The sequence below is a fragment of the Ovis canadensis genome, chromosome 19, assembly GCF_042477335.2.
Source record: "Ovis canadensis isolate MfBH-ARS-UI-01 breed Bighorn chromosome 19, ARS-UI_OviCan_v2, whole genome shotgun sequence".
NCBI classification, from domain to species: domain Eukaryota; kingdom Metazoa; phylum Chordata; class Mammalia; order Artiodactyla; family Bovidae; genus Ovis; species Ovis canadensis.
Window position 1 is genome coordinate 71,828,888 of NC_091263.1, and position 20,608 is coordinate 71,849,495.

General features: G+C 41.4%; 1 protein-coding gene across 15 annotated transcripts in view; it reads right to left on the reverse strand.

Moving 5' to 3' along the window:
* Positions 1 to 20,608, reverse strand: part of NR2C2 (nuclear receptor subfamily 2 group C member 2) — a 111,631-nt gene that overhangs the window by 34,748 nt on the left and 56,275 nt on the right. For 14 of the 15 annotated variants that reach the window (XR_011250740.1, XR_011250741.1, XM_069561013.1 and 11 more), the window contains one exon: positions 2,198 to 2,308. Coding sequence is in view for 13 of the 15 variants with exons in the window: in XM_069561013.1 (XP_069417114.1) it covers positions 2,198 to 2,308 (111 nt within the window). In the remaining 2 variants the exon portion in view is untranslated. Of the gene's footprint in view, positions 1 to 2,197; positions 2,309 to 4,135; positions 4,157 to 20,608 lie in introns of those variants that run through there. The other variant, XM_069561020.2, reaches the window with a different exon arrangement.

Sequence of the window (20,608 nt, forward strand, 5' to 3'; positions counted from 1 at the left end):
CATTACTGTCCTTATGTCTGAACTTGTATGAAAATAAAACATTAAAAAATCGTAACACAGATGCTAACATCTATTGATCTCTACTTCCTATAGGTTTATAGGCATTATCTCTTAATCTTTTTACAATGCCATAAAATAGGTATTATTACTATTGTCACTTAACAGTTACAGATGTTATAGAAACTTTCCCCAGGGTCACACAATGGAGTAGAAACAAGATTTAATCCTAAAGTCTGTTTCGTTCAGAGCCAAAAGTTTCTAAATGTTGCACAGCTTGCCATCCTTACTGAATAATCTTTCCCTCACAAACTTATCACAGAGCTACTATCTAGGTCAGAGCACTGATTGCTCATTAAAACATCAGGAAAGGAACTCTCTTCCCACAATGGTTTGGAGATCCAACACTGAAGTCAGGACTAGAAAGGAAAACTTGATAGAAGACACCGGCACCAACATCAAGAACTAGAAACCAACTTAAGCTGGTTATGACCATAACTCTTCTTTAAATACCAAACCTTCAAACACACTTCAGTTGAAGCAAAGTATATTCAGTTTTATTGACAGTTCACAATGAAAAGATTTTCAGCTATACTTACTGCACATCAAACTCATGTTAAGGGGTTATTTTCCCTAGAGAAACTGAAAGCACACCACCACAGATCCATTCTACAAGACTTCTGGCTCAAAAATCTAAGTGCATTCTAGCCAGGGCATGGTGGAACCATGGGCCAAGCACCAGGGCATGGGAATCCCCCACTGGATGAACTGGGATGCCCAAACAGCCCTTAAGAAAACAAGGATTCTTCTTACACCAATACAGGGGGCTGTACATGCTCTCTTGAAATATACACTAGCTCCAAGACTAGCTGGAGTCTTCTAGGGGAGTGTCCTATGCTCTCACCTGCCCTTGGATGGCTGTGAAACCACAACGTAACAGCCACAGTTAAATATACCAAGTTAGCCCCTTTTCCAGACCTGGGAGAGTTATGTAGGCAGGATCCTAATATCTATTACATTAAACTATAAAGGACTCATTTTCAAGTCACAATCAGCAAATAAGAACAAAGTGAAAGAAAACATAACTTAACTACATAAAGTTTCTAATTCTGAAGAATAGTAAAACCTCATTAACGTCGGACCAATTACTTCTGAATTTCCAAACACTCAGATATATGTGTCCTACTTGGTGTGAAGTGAAAAAAATTACAAGTATATGAACCTCTGTATTTATGATTAACTATTATGTGAAATAGGCATGATGGAAATATAATTTTTAACAACTCATTTCACTTTCCTTAATACAACTCTTTTATGCTTAGTTTTTAACAATCCATAACATCACTTTTAAGAATGGGGAAACACTACAGAAACCATCCTCTATTACAGCATACTGCTCACTTTTACTTAGCTTAAAACGAAAGCAATCCTTAACTAATCCACTCGAATACGTGTCTGCCTGGTATTTTCTCAGACTTCTGTTACATATAGTGCTTTTCCTGCCATTCATTTCTGCCCATGCGCTTTGGTTCGGTCTTCTGATTCAGCCTTCTGAGGTAACTATGAATCTAATCTGTGTCATCAGCACTTTACCCTTCTTCCTGCTTGCTGGTCAGAGGCAGGCTCAGAGCCCTGGGGAAGACTAGCCTTCCCATAAGTGAATATGAAATAGTTAACAGGAACGATTCTGTGACTACTAATAGTTATTATAGATAACGAGTACACACTGAACATTATCATGTGCCAAGCACCGCTATAAGCATCTCACAAGCAATATCCACTGATTCTTCCTAATAACCTTATGAGGTAAACACTACTATTATGGACATTTTCTAAATGAAAAAACTGAGATGTTAGAAAAGCTATAAAGTGGAACACTGGGATCTGACTTCCAGCGGGGTCCACACTCTTAGCTGCTAGTATACTAGGACATACTGCCTCTCAACTCTGAAGTACAAAGGTTACAAAACGGTACTTCATTCCAATAGTTTGAAGTGACACTTTAGACTTTTAGATTAAAAGGAAATTAGCTTAGCAAATGTAAACTCTCTCTTCTTTCACATTTTAAAAAATAACTGAGACTGCACTATATTGGATGCCTGAGAAGCACAGCTCCTTACTGAGACCCTTAGGCAGCTTTGTTTTTGGAACAGTTTCAGGGAGGGTAGGTGGCTGGACCCCAGGGGGACTGGTGCGGTACCTGAATGCGCTGAGGTGAGGCTACCGCAGAATCAGTGGAGATTATCTGGATGCGCGGGGAGGGGCTGGTCATCCCTGGAGATTCCGGCCGAGAAGTCTGTGTACGTGGTACCTGTGGGCGAGAAGCGGGCTGGATCACAAGGGGGCTCAGAAAAGTGCCCAGTGGGGGTCTGAGGACCATGCCTCTTGCTTTCACTTATGGCTCCGACTGACAAAATGCGTAGCTTAGGATGAGAAAGCAATCAGTGAGACACTTCTACAGAATGGTCCTGAAAACAGCTGAAATAGCTGTTTCTAATGTTGAAAATGTGAGAAAAAATGAAAGGGGTGTTCAGGTCTGCTCTGTGCAGCATCAATTACATATAAAGCTACCAAAATAACTTCTTAGAAATCATCTTTCAACTTTTTCCCCCCACTGTCTCCAAAGCCAGCTATTAAGCACTCCTGTGAGATGACAGTGTTCAGAAGAAAGGCTCTCACAATTCTGCTGAGGATGGCAAACACAACCAGAATTACACTGTAAACCACCAGGATTACTAGTACTTGTCAAAGAGTCTGGCAACCTCCCACCCCCACTGGGATGAAACTTGAAGAAAAGTTCATCAATAACACAAGGTCAATACCCATCAAAGTAAAGGTTCAAGGTTCCGAACGGTCACTTGGACACCTGAAGTGATCAGGTATTATTTATCTTTAAATAAAAGTATGTTACGAACCAATATTTTTCAAACTTAAAAAAAAAAAAAGAAGAAAATACTTCTCGATTCATTCTATAAGGCCAATACTACCTAATACCAAAACCAGACAGATGATCACAGGAGAACTACAGACCCAGACCAATGTTCCTTATGAATAAAGATGCAATAATCTGAAACAAAATCCAAACACAATGAATCCAGAAGCATATAAAAAACCATACACTATGACTAAGTGGGATTTATCCCAGGAATACACGGTTGCTTCTATATATGAATCAAACAATATACCTTAGAAGGGGACAAAAGTCAAATGATCATCTCAATGGACAGAAAAAGCATTTGACAAAATTCAACAGTCTTTCATGATTAAAAAAAACAACAACAAAAAAACAAACAAAAAAAAAAAAAACAAAAAAAAACCCACTCAGCAAACTAAGAAGTACTGATATGTCAACCTCTTTTTATATAGCTAACATAATACTTAATGATATAAGACTGAAGCCCTTTTCCCAATGATCAGGAACAAGACAAAGAAGTCCACTTTCCCCATGTCCACTTGACATCATACTGCAACTTCTAGACAAGGCAATTAGAAAAGAAAAAGAAATAAAAGCAGCAAGGTCTGGAAAGAAGGAAAACGATATCTATTAGCAGAAAATACGATCCTTTATACAGAAAATCCAGAAGAATCCACAGAAAAACTACTAGGTCTAATAAATGAGTTTCAAGGTCGCAGAATACAAAATCAACATGAGAATCAGTTATTTTTCTATACGTTAGCAAAGAGCACTCAGAAAACTAAAGAAACAATCCTACTAACCATAACATCAAACACAAGAAAATACTTAGGAATAAGTTTAACAAACAAAATACAGCATTTGTATACTGAAAACTACAAAACATTGTTGAAAGAAATTAAGATGTAAATAAACATAAAGACATCTGTGTTCATGGATCAGAAGACTTAATACTGTTAAGATGTCAATACTACCCAAACCGGTCAACAGATTCAATATAGTTGCTATTCAAATTCTGCTGCTGCTGCTAAGGTGCTTCAGTCGTGTCCGACTCTGTGCAACCCCATAGACGGCAGCCCACCAGGCTCCCCCGTCCCTGGGATTCTCCAGGCAAGAACACTGGAGTGGGTTGCCATTTCCTTCTCCAATGCATGAAAGTGAAAAGTAAAAGTGAAGTCGCTCAGTTGTGTCCGACTCTTCACGACCCCATGGACTGCAGCCTACCAGTTTCCTCCGTCCATGGGATTTTCCAGGCAAGAGTACTGGAGTGGGGTGCCATCGCCTTCTCCGATTCAAATTCTAGCTGCCTGTATTGCATAAACTGATAAATTCATCCTAAAATTCATGAAAATGCAAGGGAACCAGAATAGCCAAAACAATCTTGAGAGAAAGCAAAGTTGGAGGACTCAACTTCCTGGTTTCAAAACTCACGTGTCTCTCGTGTCTCCTGCACTGACAGGCCAGTTCTCTGCCACCTGGGAAGCCCCAGTGAGAAGCAGTGGTAATCAGAACCGCATGGCCATGGCATAAACACAGACTAGTAGAGCAACAAAGCAGAACAAAGAGCGTAGAGACTAACTTTTCCATCAGTGGTCAGATGAGTTCTGATTAAAGTGCCATGGTAACTCCATGGGGAAAGAAGAGCATTTTCAACAAATGGTGATGGAAAAATCAGACACAACATGGAAGGATGAAATTAGACACCTCACTCCTATTATATAAAAACAATTAATTCAAGAGAGAGAATCCTGGGGAAACAGTGGAGTAGGAAGCACCGGGAATCTGTCTCTCTACCTAGATCACAGACAGACATCAGAAACTGTCTGATGGGACTACTGAACTCCAGAGTCCAATGAGGCTTGCAATTTCCAGGGGAAGACTTGGACGACACAGTGCGGTTACCTTTAGTCAACTCCAGCTCCTAGCACAGCAGCGCAGTTACCTGTCCCCACCCCTACTCAAGACGAGGCAACCGTGCACACGCTCCAAAGCAGCCTGCACACAGCCCGTGGGAGCCAGGGTGGCAGAAAGGGCCCTTGTCTTCCACAACTGGGGACCCGTGCGCCAATCGCTGACTGCTTCTGATCCCAGAGGTGCAGGCGAGGAGGCAGCATCCATGGTCTCTGCACCACCTCCTGCTGTTGCCAATGCCCATCTCTGCTAAAGTGATTCCAGGGGACTTAAAAGACCGGTCTGTTCTCCCACCACCCACTTTTCTCTTTCTTCCTCTTTTGGGAATTAGACATTAAAGACAAAGACTTTCAAACTAACTGCATATACAGGAAAAATTAGAAAGTAACTACACATGCTTAGGGAAAGACACAGGTTTAGAAAAGACCTTAAATTTACATATCAGGATGTTGCTTACAGAAAGTGCTTACAATAAAAACAAATTAACAAAAACCAGCAAATATCTGGCAAGAGAGAGAATCTGATTTCTAGAGTTACCACATTATTAGATTCAAATGTCCAGTTTTCAACAACAAAATCACAAGGCATACAAAGAAATAAAAGTATGGTCCAGGCAAAGGAAAAAAAAATTAACAAAAATTACATCTGAAAAAGATCTCACGTCAAATGCACTCGATAAGGACTGAACTAAAGGAAGATGTGGAAAAGTCAGAGGATGATATATGAACAAAATCAAAATACCAATAAGCGACAGAAAATCTAGAAAGAAAGCAAAAAAAATTGGAGCTAAAAAAGTTCAGAAACTGAAATGAAAAATTCACTAAAGGGATTCAAAGGAAGATTCAAGTAAGCAGAAAAATCAGTAACCTTGATGGGATTTAGTGAATCTGAGGAATAGAAAGAAAAAAGATTGGAGAGAAGTGACCAGCACCAAAGAGGCCTGCAGGATACCAGCAGTGAGGCCAGCAGCACTGTGGGAGTCTGAGAGAGAGGGGTGTGGGCAGAGAGCATGCGAAGAAATAATGGCTGGAAAGGTGCCCAAACTTGATCAAAGACATGAACATAAACATCCAAGTTCACCATATGAGGAACTCACAGAGACCTGAATCAAGATACATTATAATCAAAGTTTCAAAAGACAAGAAGAGAAAATATTGAAAGCATTTAAAAGAGAAGCAAATTGTCACATACAAAAAATCCACAATTAGGTTATTTGCAAATTTCTCTTTAGAAACTTTGGAGGCCAGAAGACAGTTGGCCAATACAGTCAAAGTGCTCAAAGAAAAGAAATATGTCAATTCAAGATCCTATACCCAGCAAAACAGTCCTTCAAAGGCGAGGGAGATTATAATTAAAATGGCTAAAGTTAAAGAGGATTCTAAAGGCAGCAAAAAAAAAGGGTGGGGGGAGGTAAAAGTCCCCATAAGGCTATCCTCGGATTTCTCTACAGAAATACTGCAGGCCAGAAGGAAGTGACAAAGATAAATTCAAAATCCTTAAAGGGAAAAACCTGCGACCTAAGATATTCTACCCAGCAAGATTATCTTTAGCAGAGAAGGAGAGAGAAAGAATTTCTCAGACAAGCAAAAACTAAAATAATATAGGAAGACTAAACTTTTACTGTTAAAAAAAATACCGGAAGGTCTTCTCTAAATAGTAAAGAAGGGGCCATCCCTGGTGGTACAGTAGATAAGAATCTGCCTGTCAAAGGAGGAACCCAGGTTCAATCAACATTCTGGGAAGACTCCACATGCCACGAAGCAACTAAGCCCGAGCGCCAGAACTACTGAGCCAGCTCTCTAGAGCCTGCGAGCGGCAACTCCTGAGTCTGCATGCTCTGACTCCTGAGTGTGCGTGCTCTGACTGCTGAGTGTGCGTGCTCTGACTTCTGAGAGTGTGTGCTCTGACTCCTGAGTCTGTGTGCTTTAACTCCTGAGTGAGTTCTGACTCCTGAGTCTGTGAGTTCTGACTCCTGAGTCTCTGTGCTCTAACTCCCGAGTCTGTGTGCTCTGACTCCTGAGTGTGTGTGCTGTAAGTCCTGAGTGTGTGTACTGTAACTCCTGAGTCTGTGAGCTCTGTCTCCTGAATCTCTGTGCTGTAACACCTGAGTCTCTGTGCTCTAACTGCTGAGTGTGTGTGCTGTAACTCCTGAGTCTGCATGCTGTAACTCCTGAGTCTGCAGGCCGAGAGCCTGTGCTCTGCACCTAGAGAAGCCACCACAAAGAGAAGCCCGCACATTATAATGCAGAGGAGCCCCAGTTCACCATGAGTAGAGAAAGCTTGTGCATGAACATGAAGATCCAGTGCAGCTAAAATAAACTATTTTAAAAACGTTAAAATAAATAAATTGGAAAGAAGGAAGAACCTATAGGAAAGAGAAAAACACAACTAGAAAGTAGATCACTTAAATAAACCAGTACACCGATTAAGAATTTTTAAAACAATTGTGTGAAAGTGATAATAGCTGCAACAAACAAGAAAAGGATAAACAAGAAGATATAAAAGACATCAAAACCATAAAATGCGTGGGAGGTAAGAAAATAGGTTTTGTTTGTTTGTTTTTTAGAATGTGTTTGGAATATATATATGAATACCCATCTAAAGTAAATGGGGGCTTCCCTGGCGGCTCAGATGGTAAAGAATCTGCCTTCAATTCAGGAGATCCAGGTTCGAACCCTGGGTTGGAAGATCCCCTGGAGAAGGAGATGGCAACCCACTCCAGTATTCTTGCCTGGAAAATCCCATGGACAAAGGTGCCGGGTGGGCTGCAGTCCATGGGGTCGCAAACAGTCAGACACAACTGAGTGACTAACACACACACACAAATCAAAAACATACAATATATTCACAAAAACCAAAAAGAAGAAAACACAGGCATAACAGAAAACCATCAAACTGCAAAAGGAAAAGAAGAAATGTAACATCAACTGGAAAACAAGGTTTACAATGGCAATACATATATATTTATCAATAATTACATTATATGTCAATGGACTGAATGTTCCAATCAAAAGACATACAGTGGCAGATTAGATAGTAAAACAAGAGGCTACAATATACTGCCTACAAATGATCCATTTTAAAGCAAAGAACACATACGGGTTGAAAGTAAGGGGATGGAAAATCTAATTTCATGCAAACAGAAATAAGAAAGCAGGGGTAACAATACTCGTATCAGACAAAACAGATTTTAAAACAAAAGCTGAAAACAAAGATAAAGAAGGAAACTGCATAATGATTTAAAGAAAGGATCAATATAAGAAGGTATATTACACTCATTAACACACGCACCCAACATGCCCACACGCATGCTCGGTCACTCGGCCGTGTCCCACTCACTCTCTGTGACCCTATGGGCAGCAGCCTGTGGGCGCCTCCGTCCGAGGGATTCTCCAGGCGAGAGCACTGCAGCGGGCTGCCACGCCCTCCAGGTTGTCTCCCCACCCACGGGTCAAGCCGGAGTCTCTATGGCTCCTGCACCAGCGGGCGGGTCCTTTACCACTGGAGCCACCTGGGCAGCCCTACGTCACTTGGGCTAGAATTCGGGCTTCAGCATTCCCATAAAGGGACACGACAGCTTATCAGCCTTGCCTTTTCCTTCTGTAATGTAACTGCTTCCACCAGTAAATCAGATTTAATCAGTATTGGCCAAGGGTTGGTCTGAGAAGTCTGGGTGGACACTGGGAGAAACTATCTGGATCTCGGAGCAAGTTTGAGTAGGGTCATCTTTTCCTGGTATGGGCAGTAAAGTTGCTGGGGTTAGAGTCTTGCAAATACTCAAACATATCCGTGGGCTTTCAAATAAAAGAATTTGCTATCTGAAAATTCTTGATCATTTAGTAGGTCTGGTACCTGGTGAGCAATCAGAACCTGAATGGGGCTCCCAGAGTAAATTTCCGTGTTCCCTCAGCTAGGAGGGACAGTGCTCCTAGCACCCTAAGACAGGAAGGCCAGCCTTCAGCAGTGGACTCCAGCTGTGTAGAGAGAGAGGCTTTGGCTGTGTGGTTTCTCCCAGTCTTTGGGTTAGGATTCCCAAGGCCGCACTCCCTGTTTCCTGGGTGCAGAGTCAGAACAGTTAGGAAGGGTTAGGTAGACCCAAAGTGGGAGTGCTGTGGAGGAGGCTCCTTGAAATGGCCACGGCTCCTGCTGGACTTGTCCTCATTTGAGGGGTACCTGATCTTCCTTACCTTTTAATGCTTGACATAAGGGGCTATGCAATGAGACCACAGTTAGGGATCCAGACTCTGTAATACCTGGTTAGACCCAGAAATGCTTGTAGTTATTTATGGGTAGTGGGAATCTGTAGATGGGGTATCGCCTGTGTATAATCTGCCAGAAGGCTGCACCTACCAGGGGTAAAAATAATCCCCAAATAGGACACTTGTTGTACCAACTGGGCCTTAGATTTGGACACACTGTAACCTCAATAAGCCAGGGAATTTAGGACCTGAGTGGTATATATAATGGTGTGGGACTCAGTGGGGGAGCAGATCAAGAGATCATCAATATAGTGAATGAACGTCCCCCCTTCAAGAGTTAGGTCTTGTAGATCCTGGGCTAGAGCCTGCTCCAAAAGATGAGGGCTATCTCTAAAGCCTCAGGGTAGGCCAACTACTGAGGGGGTACTGATGAGGATTTCTACTTCAGTGCAACAAGTATTGTGACTCTGGTGCCAATGCGATGAGAGAGTAAGCCTCCTTTAAATCTGAGAGTGAGAACCAGCTGCTGTCTGGGGGTCTTTCTTTCAGAAGTATATAAGGATTAGGGACTACTGGGTATAAAGGCATCATGGCCTTTTTAATGAGCTGTGAGTCTTAGACTAGGTGCCATGCAATCTGATACTAGGTATAAAAATCTGATACTAGGTATAAAAAGACTCCACATAAAAACTACTAGAAGTGATCAATGAATTCAGCAAGGTGGCAGGATACAAGATTAACACACATAAGTCAGTTGCACTTCTTTACACTAACAATGAGACAGCAGAAAGGGAAAAACTTTTCTTAAAGATTCCTTTAAACCCACATTAAAAAATAAAATGAACAGGAATAAACTCAATCAAGGAGGCGAAAGACAACTTTTAAAACACTGATAAAGGAATATGCATACAAAAAAAATGGAAAGACACCATACTCTTGGATTAGAAGAATATTGTTAAAATGGCCACACTACCCAAAGCAATCTACAGATTTAACGGGATTCTCCACTAAATTACCCATGACGTTTTACATGGAACTAGAATAATTCCAAAATTTTCATGGAATTATAACAGATCCAGAATTTCCAAAGCAATCCTGAGAAAAAAGAACAAAGCTGGAAGCATAACCCTCCCAGACGTCAGACATTACTACAAAGCTACAGGAATCAAAGTCAGGTAGTACTGGCACAGAATCAGAGAACCCAAAAATAATCCCACAGATCTACAGTCAATTAATCTCAGACAAAGGGGTCAAGGATACACAACGAAGACAAGCCAGTCTCTTCAGCAAGCGGCTGGACAGCCGCGTATAAATCAAGGAGTTAGAACACTCCCTCATACCCTACACAAAAATAAACTCAAAATGGCTGAGACATATATAAGACACAGCACAATAAAACTCGTAGAAGAGAACATAGGCAAAACATTCTCTGACATAAACCATAGCACAGCTTTCTTAGTTCAGTCTCCCAAGACAATAGAAATAAAACTTACAAGCTTTTGCACAGCAAAGTATACCATAAACAAAATGAAAAGACAACCTGTGGACTGGGAGAAAATGCCTGCAAATAACGTAACCAGCAAGGGCTTAATTTCCAAAATATACAAACAGCTCATACAACTCAGTAACAAAAAAAGCAAACAACCCAATCAAAAAATAAGACCTAGATATTTCTCCAAAGACGACACACAAGTTGGCAAATAAGACACATGGAAAGGTGCTCAACATCACTAATTATCAGAGAAATGCAAATCAAAACAACAATGAGGTATAACCTCACACCAGTCAGAATGGCCATAGTCAAAAGTCTACAAATAGAAAATGCTGGAGAGGGTTTGGAGAAAAGGAAAGCCTCCTACACTGCTGGTGGGAATGGAAACCGGTACAGCCGCTCTGGAGAACAGTGTGTGTGTGCGGCTCGTCGCGTCAGCCCTGTCTGACTCGTGGGACCCTATGGACTGTAGCCCGCCAGGCTCCTCTGTCCATGGGGTTCTCCAGGAAGCGTACTGGGGTGGACTGCCACACCCTCCTCCAGGGGATCTTCCCAACCCAGGGATCGAACCTACGTCTCTTACATCTCTTGCACTGGCAGGTGGGTTTTTTACCACCAGCGCCACCTGGGAAGCCCGGAGAATGGTATGGGAGTTCCTTCAAAAAAAAAAAAGCTGCCGTATGATCTAGCAGTTCCACTCCTGGGCATAAATCTGGTGACAATTCTAACTGGAAAAGAGAACATGCACCCCAATGTTCATGGCAGCACTACTTACAATAGCCAAGACATGGCAGCAGCCTAAACGCCCATCGCCAGACGAGCGGGCAAAGATGCGGTGTGTATACATACAACGGCATGCAATTCAGCCATAAAAAAGAATGGGGAAAAAGAAGAATGAAATAATGCCGTTTGCAGCAACATGGACGGACCCGGAGGTTATCATATTAAGTGAACTGAGAAAGAGAAAAGACAAATAGCACATGATCTCACTTATATGTTGAGTCTTTTAAAAACTATACCAATGGACTTATTTACCAAACAGAAACAAAATCAGAGACACAGAAAACAGACTACAGTTACCGAAGGGGAAGGGCATAAGTTAGGACTCTGGGATTAACAAATACAAATGTCAGTAAAAATAACCAATAAATGCTCTATAATAAGAAGAGTTTTCTGTGAGTCAAACTGAAGACTAGCCCAGAGGTCAGCTTCCCAGATCACTCTGACCAGCTCCTCTGGAGAAGCACGGCTGCCAAGCAGAGTTTTGCATCTCGTCAAAACAAAGAACACTCTATTCCTCCAAGGTTCAAAACAAAAACAAACAAAGCCTCACGGGGACCAGAGATCAGCAAGCCGGCACAGCCTTGGCACCTTGCAAGAGAGTCTCATCGTCAAAGGAGAGCCAGCAACGGCAATCCAGAAAGACAGGAATTTAATCTTTACTTTTAACATGGACATTCTTCTGGTCAATGTGCCCTTTTCTTTTTAATAATTAAAGCAGATATACAATGCATATTCGATAGGCCACGAACAGGCTATTCTAATGAGCATAAAATTTAAGTTAACTTATGCATAAAACCCCCTGTTATCTAATATGTAAAAACCTTTTATTATACACACATAAAATACACAAAAAATAACCAGGGTCCTACTGTATAGCACAGGGAACTATATTCAATACCCTATAATAAACCATATTCATAACTGAATCACTCTGCTCTACAGCAGAAATTAATGCCACATTGTAGATCAACTAGGTGGCGCTAGTAGTGAAGGATCAGCCTGCCAACGCAGGCGCCACAGGAGACTCAGGTCCAATCACTGCGTCTGGAAGATCTGAAGAAGGAACGTGCAATCCACACCGGTATTCCTTCCTGGAAAATTCCATGGACAGAGGAGCCTGGTGGGCTACAGTCCAAGGGGTCACAAAGAATGGAACACGACTGAGTGACTGGGCACTCACACACACACATACTTCAACTGAAATACACAGGAAAATAAACAAGTATTTTTAAACGTGAGAGAAACCAAGACATTCCCAGATAAACAAAAGCTAAGGGAATTTGTGGTGACTAGCTTTGCCCTGCGAGAAGAAAGGAAAAGACACTAGGGCACGGAGAAACAAGAATGCCAACAAATGCAATCACACGGCAACTGTAAAACACAGGTGCCACTGCAGCAACGGTTTACAACTGCACCTTTTGTTTTCTAAAAATACACTTTAAAAACCCTCAATTATTGTAAATACTATTGCTATATCTTTGGCAGGAAACTCAGAATCTTGTTTTCTACATAATTAAGGACACTAATGTATTTAAAAGAATTATTAGCTTATGTTTTGGGGCATAAAAATGTAATCAGTGACATCAACTACTGAAAGAGGTAGGGACAGACCTGTAAAGGAAACATGTTTGCTGGTGAGTGAAATTAAGTTGGTGTGAAGTTCATGCTAGTGTGAATTTGCAACTTCAGGATGTTATATGTAACCTTTACGGTAACCGTAAAGAAAACACCCATGGAATAGGCACAAAAGAAAATCAGAAGTGATTTAAAGACTTCACTACCAAAAAACCAACCAAATATAAAAGAAGATAGGAATGCCGGAAATGAAGGACAAAAAAGCTGTAAGGCATATATACAACAAAGAGCAAAACGACAGAAGCTCCTCACGCGTAAATATTATAAATGCAAATCAATAAAACTCTCTAATCAAAGGGCATAATGGCAGAACACAGTTGAGACTTTCTGTTTCAACTGCATGCTGCCTGGGAGGCTCACTTTAGAACCCAAGACACAAACAGGCTGAAATGGAAAGGAAGGAAAAAGATAATTTATGCAAACAAAAACCAAGAGAGAGCAGAGGTAGCTGTTCTAAAATCAAACAAAGCAGACTTTCAAGTTTAAAAGGGTTTAAGAGACAAAGAAAGAAGAAAGAAAGGAGAAAGTGAAGTCGCTCAGTCGTGTCCAACTCTTGTGACACCCTGGACTGTATGTAGCCTGCCAGGCTCCTCCAACCATGGGATTCTCCAGGCCAGAATCCTGGAGTGGGTTGCCATTTCCTTCTCCAGGGGATCTTCTCAACCCAGGGATCGAACCCAGGTCTCCTGCACTGCAGGCAGACTCTTATCCTCTGAGCCACCAGGGGAGCCAAAGAAGGATACTAATAAGAGATTCAACACAGCAAGAAGATATAATAATCACAAAGTCACACACTTTATAACCAGAAAAGTACATGAAGCCGAAACTGATAGAACTTAAGGAAGAAAGAGACAGTTCTGCAATAATTGGAGACTTCAATATCGCAATCTCAAGAAGGAACAGAACCATCAGAAGATGTATGAGGAAAGAGAAGACTTAATGGAAACTAAACTGTGGAAAATTCTGAAAGAGATGGGAATACCAGACCACCTGACCTGCCTCTTGAGAAACCTATATGCAGGTCAGGAAGCAACAGTTAGAACTGGACATGGAACAACAGACCAGTTCCAAATAGGAAAAGGAGTACGTCAGGGCTGTATATTGTCACCCTGCTTATTTAACTTCTATGCAGAGTACATCATGAGAAACACTGGGCTGGATGAAGCACAAGCTGGAATCAAGATTGCTGGGAGAAATATCAATAACCTCAGATATGCAGATGACACCACCCTTATGGCAGAAAGTGAAGAGGAACTAAAAAGCCTCTTGATGAAAGTGAAAGAGGAGAGTGAAAAAGTTGGCTTAAAGCTCAACATTCAGAAAACGAAGATCATGGCATCCGGTCCCATCACTTCATGGGAAACAGATGGGGAAACAGTGGAAACAGTGTCAGACTTTATTTTGGGGGGCTCCAAAATCACTGCAGATGGTGACTGCAGCCACGAAATTAAAAGACGCTTACTCCTTGGAAGGAAAGTTATGACCAACCTAGATAGCACATTAAAAGCAGAGACATTACTTTGCCAACAAAGGTCTATCTAGTCAAGGCTATGGTTTTTCCAGTGGTCATGTATGGATCTGAGAGTTGGACTGTGAAGAAAGCTGAGTGTTGAAGAATTGATGCTTTTGAACTGTGGTGTTGGAGAAGACTCTTGAGAGTCCCTTGGACTGCAAGCAGATCCAACCCGTCCATTCTGAAGGAGATCAGTCCTGGGTGTTCTTTGGAAGGAGTGATGCTAAAGCTGAAACTCCAATACTTTGGCCACCTCATGTGAAGAGTTGACTCATTGGAAAAGACTCTGATGCTGGGAGGGATTGGGGGCAGGAGGAGAAGGGGACAACAGAGGATGAGATGGCTGGATGGCATCACCGACTCGATGGACATGAGTTTGAGTGAACTCTGGGAGTTGGTGATGGACAGGGAGGCCTGGTGTGCTGCAATTCATGGGGTCGCAAAGAGTCGGATAGGACTGAGTGACTGAACTGAACTGAAGTGAACTGAATCAGACAAAGTGTTCTCTGACCATAACAGAATGAAGTTAGAAATCGCCAATAAGAGGAAACTGGAAAGAATCACAAATTTGTGGAAATTAGACAACATATTTTTCAATGACCAATGAATCAAAAAGGAAACCATAAGGGTAATTATAAAAAACTTGGAAATGAATGGAGACAAAAACATAACATACCACAACTTAGGGAATTTGCAAAAGTGGCGTTAAGTGGGAAACTAAGGAGCTAAAAATGAGTTTAAAAAAAAGAAATCTCAAATGAATAACCTAACTTTTACAACTAGAGTAAAAAAGAAAAGAACAAACTGAATTCAAAGTTAGCAAGAGAAAGGATATAATAAAGATTATTATTTATAATAAGAAAACTATATAAAAAATCAATAAATCAAAGCTGATTCTTTGAAAAGATCAACAAAATTGACAAAATTGAAGAAGACTGTTCAAACTATTGCACAACTGCACTCGTATCACATGCTAGCAAAGTAATGCTCAAAATTCTCCAAGCCAGGCTTCAACAGTACATGAACTGTGAACTTCCAGATGTTCAAGCTGGATTTAGAAAAGGCAGAGGAACCAGAGATCAAATCGCCAACATCCAATGGATCATGGAAAAAGCAAGAGAGTTCCAGAAAAACATCTACTTCTGCTTTATTGATTATGCCAAAGCCTTTGACTGTGTGGATCACAGCAAACTGTGGAAAATTCTTCAAGAGACAGGAATACCAGACCAGCTTACCTGCCTCCTGAGAAATCTGTATGCAAGTCAAGGAGCAACAGTTGACATGGAACAACAGACTGGTTCCACCTCAGGAAAGGAGTACGCCAAGGCTGTATACTGTCACCCTGCTTATCTAATTTACATGCAGAGCACATCATGCAAATGCAGGGCTGGATGAAGCACAAGCTGGAAGCAAGATGCCGGGAGAAATATCAATCACCTCAGATACGCAGATGACAACACCCTTCTGGCAGAAAGCGAAGAACTCAAGAGCCTCTTGATGAAAGTCAAAGAGGAGAGTGAAAAAGTTGGCTTAAAACTCAATATTCAAAAAATGAAGATCATGGCATCTGGTCCCATCACTTCATCGCAAATAGATGGGGAACAATGGAAACAGTGACAGACTTTATTTTACTGGGCTCTAAAATCACTGCTGATGGTGACTGCAGCCATGAAATTAAAAGACACTTGCTCCTTGGAAGAAAAGCTATGACCAACCTAGACAGTGTATTAAAAGTAGAGACATTACTTTGCTGACAAAGGTCCATCTAGTCAAAGCTACGGTTTTTCCATAGTTGGACCATAAAGAAAGCTGAGCACCGAAAAATTGATGCTTTTGAACTGCGGTGTTAGAGGACTCTTCAGAGTCCCTTGGACTGCAAGGAGATCCCTGCCTCTCCAATACTTCGGCCACCAGATGCGAAGAACTGACTCATTGGAAAAGACCCCGATGCTGGGAAAGATTGAAGGCGGGAGCAGAAGGGGATGACAGAAGATAAGATGGTTGGATGGCATAACCAACTCGATGGATGTGAGTTTGAGCAAGCTCTGAGAATTGGTGAGGACAGGGAAGCCTGGCGTGCTTCAGTCCACGGGGTTGCAAAGAGTCACACAGGACTGAACTCAACTGAACCTAGCTAGATGGACTAAGGGGAAAGAAATTACTCAAATTACTGAAATCAGAAAGAAAAGTGAGATTATCAATTCTATAGAAATATAAAAGTTTATAAAAGAATACTATGATCAGTTGTATGCCAACAAATTGGATAACCTGGATGAAATTAACAAACCTGCCATGACTAAAGGGAGATGGTGATGGCACCCCACTCCAGAACTCTTGCCTGGAAAATCCCATGGACGGAGGAGCCTGGTGGGCTGCAGTCCACGGGGTCGCTAAGAGTCGGACACGACTGAAGCAACTCAGCAGCCACGACTAAGGCGTGAAGAAACGGAAAACATGAATAAACCATTAACTATGAAGGCAAAATGAATCAATTAGAAAAATCTCATAAAGAAAACCCTGGACCCAACAGCTTCACTGGTCATTTCCACCAAATACTTAGAGCAGCATTCTCAGACTCAGCCACAACACTGAAGAGTGAGGAACACTTAACTCGTTCTATTGAGGCCAGCACTGCCTTGACATAAGCCAGGCCAAGATACTGGGTCAACATACAAAAACCTATCATCATAATACATTAGCACAATGAAGGAAAATCCCACAATATCATCTCAATAGAAGGAGTCAAAGCAGTTGACAAAATTTATCATCCTTTCATGATAAAAACACTCAATGAACTAGGAATGGAAACAAATTATCTGAACTTAATAAAAGCTGTATACGAACAACCCAGAGTCAACATCACACTCAATGGTCAAAGGCTGAGAACTTTTCCTCTATAACAAGGATGCCTGCTTTCACCTTCTCTACTCAACACTGTACTGGAAGTTCCAGCAAGAGCAATGAAGCAGGCGAAAGAAACGGCATCCAAGTTAGAAAAGAAGAAGTAAAAGGTAAGTGTGTGCTTAGTCGCTCAGTCGTGTCCGACTCTTGCAACCCCTGCCAGGCTCGTCTGTCCATGGGATTGTCCAGGTAAGAATCCTGGAGTGGGTTGCCTTCCTTCTCCAGGGGATCTGCCCCACCCAGGAATTGAACCTGGGTCTCTTGCACTGCAGGCAGACTCTTTACTGGCTGAGCTTTGAGGGAAGCCCCTAAAAGGTAAGAGATTTGTACATTAAAAACTGCAAAACACTGCTGAGAGGAATAAATGGAAACATTTTCCATGTTCATGGGCTGAAAGACTTAACACTGCTAGTATGTCAATATTTCCCAAAGTGATTTACAGATTCAATACAATTCCTATCAAAGTTCCAATGTTTTTTTTGTTTTTTGTTTTTTTTTTCAGAAATGGAAAAACCCATCCTGAGCTTCATATGGAATTTCAAGGGATCCCAAATAGACAAAACTATCTTGATAAAGAACAAAGTTTGGGGACTTGCACTTCATGATTTCAAAACCTGCTACAAAGCTTTAGTCACAAAATTGTGGTATTAGCATAAAGACAAACATATAGACCAAAGGAAAAGACATTCCAGAAGTAAACTGTTGCATATATGGTTAAACAATTTTTGAGAAGGGAGCTGAGACCATTCAATGGGGGAAAAAACATTCTTTTCAACAAAAGTGCTAGAAAAACAATATCCATATGCAAAAGAACGAAGCTGGGCTCTTACCTCACACCATACACAAGAATCAGTTCAGAGACCTAAATTAATTCAAAGACCTAAACGTCAGACCTAAAACTACAAAACTCTCAGAAGAAAACCTAGGAGAAAAGTTACCACACCACTAGATTCGGCAACGATTTAATGATGCAAGACAAAAGGCACAGGGAACTGAAGGAGAAAAAAGAAGAAATCACACAATGCAGACTTCATAAAAATTTTTAATATCTGTGCACTGAAAGACAGTATCAACAGAGTGGAAACGCAAACTACAGAATGAGAAAAAACATTTGGAAATCATGTATCTGACAAGGTATAAACCTCTGATTCTATCAAGAACTTCTAAAACTTAGCAACATATCAAACCTACAAGATGCTATCTCATACTCACTATAATGGCTACTATCAAAACAAAGAATTGAAAGCAGTGCCTCAAAGAGGTATTTGTACACACATTTACAGTGGCAGTAGTCATAAAAGTCAAGAGGTGGAAGCAACCGAAGTGTCTGTGTACAGATAACAGGTAAGCAAAATGTGCCATATTCATACAATGGAATATCATTCAGCGTTTTAAAGTAAGGAGATTCTGGCACATGCTACAACACAGATGAGCTTAGAGGACATCATGTTAAGTGAGATAAGCCACTCACAGACAGACAACCAACTACTGTGTGATTTCACTCATGTGAAATATTGAGAGTAGTCAAATTCTTAGAGACAGAAAGAGTGGTGCCCCCTGGGCTTCCCTGGTGGTGCTAGTGTTAATCCACGCCGGCGTGGGCGACTGGAGAGACCTGGGTTCTACCCCTGGACAGGGAAGATCCCCTGGTGAAGAGTATGGCGACCCACTCCAGTATTCCTGCCTGGAGAATCCCATGGACAGAGCAGCCTGGTGGGCTGCGTCCATAGGATCACAGAGTCAGACACCACTGAAGTGAGTCAGCACACACACACTCAGTGAAACCCTGAAAGTAGTCAAATTCTTAGAGAGAAGAGAGTAGAGTGGTGGTTCCTGGGTACAAGGAGGAGATGGCAATAGGAATTAGTGTTTAATGGGTTAAAAGTCTGTTCTACAAGATGAAGAGAAGTTATGGAGATGGATGGTGGTGGACGCTGCACAACATTATGAGTGTATTTAATACTATTGACCTGTATGTGTAAAGTAGTAAATCTTATATATTTCATAACTTAAAAATAGGAAAAATTAACTCAAAATGGATCAAAGTATTAAATGTAAGAGCTAAAATAATAAACTCTTAGAAGAAAATAGAGGTGTAACTCTTTGTGAACTTGGATTAGGTGACGGTTTCCTCGACATGACACCAAAGCCTAATCAACAACACAACCAGTGGAGCGGCCGCCGTCAAAATTAAACAGTTCTGTGCGTCAAGGGATGTGATTTAGAAAGTAGAAAGACAGTCTGTAAAATAGGAGGAAAAATTTGCAGATAGTGTACCTAATACATGGACATGTACATATAGACTATCAAGAACTATTTACTACAACTTAATACTTCTTAAAATAAAAGAGGCAAAGGAGATGAATGGAAATGTCTCCCAAGAAGATATACAAATGACCAGTAGCATATGAAAGGCTCAACATCATTAGTTACTAAGGAAATTAAATTTAAACCCACAACAACATATCACTTCACACCCATTTGGATGGCTACAATCCAAAAGATGGACAATGCCAAGTGCTGACAAGGATGCAGAAAACCTGAAACTCTAGCACACTGCCAGAGGGAATACAGAGTGGCACAGCTTCTCTGGAACAGTCTGGCCAATTCTCAAAGGTTGCCATGTGAACCAACAACTGCACTCCTAGGTATACACTCCAGAGAAAGGTAGACACATGTCTACAACTACCCTGCACAGAAATGTTCATATTAGCATCATTCATAATAGCTCAAAAGTAAAAACAATTGAGTATCTGCTACCTGATGAATGAATAAAGAAAGCACGGTGTAGGCATGCCATCGAGTGTTCTTCGGCAATCAAAGGGACTTCAGATTGGCACATGCCACGCCAGGTGAACATGCGCAGCGCGTCACAACAGTCCAGAGCAGGCAGCGCCGAGGGGCAGGAGGTGCATCGGTGGTTGGCAGGCGCTGAAAGGACGGGAGAAGGGGCGAGGACGTCTGATAGATAGGGAGTTTCTTTTTTTCTTTTGGCTAAACCCAGCGGCTTGGTGCATCTTAGATCCCCAATGAGGGACTGAACCAGGCCCTTGGCAGTGAAAGTGCGGAGACCTAACCACAGGACAGCCAGGGAATTCAATGGAATTTCTTTTTAAAACGATGAAAATGTTTTAGAATTAGACAGTGGTAATGGCTGTACAACCTTGTGAAACTTACTAAACTGTACATTTTAAAGGGGTGAAATTTATGGTAAGTGAATTATATCTCAATTTTATAAAGCAAAGCATGATGAATTATTGGGG